The sequence below is a fragment of the Leptodactylus fuscus genome, chromosome 2 (genome assembly GCF_031893055.1).
Source record: "Leptodactylus fuscus isolate aLepFus1 chromosome 2, aLepFus1.hap2, whole genome shotgun sequence".
In the NCBI taxonomy this organism is placed as follows: domain Eukaryota; kingdom Metazoa; phylum Chordata; class Amphibia; order Anura; family Leptodactylidae; genus Leptodactylus; species Leptodactylus fuscus.
This window is the reverse complement of record NC_134266.1, coordinates 274,560,377-274,562,524: the sequence shown is the minus strand read 5'-3', so window position 1 is coordinate 274,562,524 and position 2,148 is coordinate 274,560,377. Positions and strand designations below refer to the sequence as shown.

At 44.8% G+C, this 2,148-nt stretch overlaps 1 protein-coding gene across 1 annotated transcript; it reads left to right on the top strand.

The window, feature by feature from the left end:
• Positions 1-931: 931 nt before the first annotated feature.
• Positions 932-1,834, top strand: LOC142194160 (odorant receptor 131-2-like). Its single transcript, XM_075263177.1, has one exon. It carries the CDS (start codon positions 932-934, stop codon positions 1,832-1,834), a length of 903 nt encoding a protein of 300 aa, XP_075119278.1.
• Positions 1,835-2,148: the final 314 nt, after the last annotated feature.

Genomic DNA, 2,148 nt, shown 5'->3' with positions numbered 1-2,148 from the left:
TGAACGGTTCCATCTTTAGTTCCTTAAGGCAGTAAAGAGGTTTATAGTAAATTTAGATGGCCCTTGGTGATTCTGTCCATCAGAGGGGACCCAAGAAATGGGTATATTGGGCAATTGTCCAGTTTGCCGATACAAAACACAAACCATGGACAAGTTTATCTAAACTCCGACCAGCCCAACTACAGGTAGTCCTCGATTTACGACGTTGATCCGTTCTTGCGCGGCGGCGTAAACCGAATTTCGACGTAAGTCGGAAACCTACCATACCGACGCCGCGTAGGAACGGATCAACGTGATTTAGTGTGCAGCGGCTCGGAACTACCCCCCCCCCTTTAAAATAAAACCCTGAAACAGAATGTGAAACTTACCGAACGGTGCAGAGTGGGCGGGCATTCAGGCCTCCTCTTCCTCCGATGTCCTGACCACTTCCTCCGGCGCTCGCGAACTGATAATGGCCTGGGTGCATGCGCAGTAGCCGTAGTAGAAGCATTGATACTGCGCATGTGCCCAGGCCATTATCAGTTCGCGAGCGCCGGAGGAAGTGGTCAGGACATCGGAGGAAGAGGAGGCCTGAATGCCCGCCCACCCTGCACCGTTCGGTAAGTTTCACATTCTGTTTCTGGGTTTTATTTTACAAGCTCACTTGTAACAGCAAGCTGCCAGCTCTCTTCCGATGAGCAAGGACGAGCCTGCTGCAGAACCAGCATTGATTTGCCGCAGGCTAGTCCTTGCTAGCTGGGAGTGCTGGCAGTTTTCTGTTACAAGGGACCTGTCGTAACCACGAAACGTCGTAACCCGAGACTGTCGTAACCTGAGGACTACCTGTATTTACTATATATACTATGTTATCAGGATTAGTATTACACTGTCATTTTTTTTACAATTGTTTTTAGGTCAATTCCTTGTCTTGAAGCCAAAAAAAATAAAAAAGATGAACGACACATCTCTCTACATCAACCTGAATCAACTACGATTTGCCATACCTGACAATGTGAAGATTATATACGTGTCCCTGATCTCCACAACCTTCGGCTTGTACCTGCCATCTGCTATCATCATACTATGTGTGTTCTTCACCACCTCTCACATTCGAGAGAATGTCCGATATCTCCTGTTCAGTCACATGCTCATCAGCGACTCCTTACAACTCACCCTGGCCTTCATTCTGTTTTTACTAGCCATGTACATCGTCTTCGTGCCGGTGACGTTGTGTTGCATCATAGCTGGCATTTCCACCACCACAGCTTTGATCACCCCCTACAATTTGGCCCTCATGTCCTTGGAACGCTACATCGCTGTTTGCTTCCCATTGAGACATGGCGTGATATGTACAGTAGGGAGGTGTAATATGGCCATCACCATCATGTGGGGGATCGCGGTATTTCCTATCATCATCGAGCTCACTATTTTTAGTTACTTTGTAGACAGAAATTTTTTTTCGATGAGGATGATATGCATATGGAGACATCTGCAAAGATACAACTTTCAAATCACTCTCCGCTTCCTGAGTTTTTCCCTTAGCTTCAGCATTGTGGTCCTCACCATACTTTTCACCTATATCAAAGTTATGTTGGTTGCGAGAAAAATTGGGACAAAGACATCTTCCGCCTCCAAAGCAGCAAAAACCGTCTTGCTCCACGGGTTTCAGCTCCTCTTAAACGTGTGCTTGTTCAGCAGCACCTTCACTGAGACTCTCTTTAGAGACTACTACATTTTGGCCCCCATCAACTTTTTTGTGTTTATCTGCTTGCCCCTGTATATCAGCCCCTTCGTCTATGGTATAAGAGATGAAACCATTCGCAAATGTTTGAGCAAATTGATCTACTCAACTTAGAAATTAAAAAATGTTTGTGTAGCTCAAAAACTAAATAAAAAATAACTAAATAAGTGTTGGTGTCACCTTTTCATTAAAAAAAATTTCATAATGGACAAAAAATTTGGTAAAGTTGCTCCCATACCCCATGTCTGTTGGCTTTGTATTTTTGATGGTGTCACTAGGGACGAATAGAACTTGAACCTTAAACTTCTACTACTTGCCACTCATGAAACACTGTTAACCTCTGTAGGTTCCTCAGAACCGGAAAGTATAATAAGTTTGTAAGGATTGGAGTCAGGGTCAGGCAGTGCAAAGCGACACAGCTGGGAAAG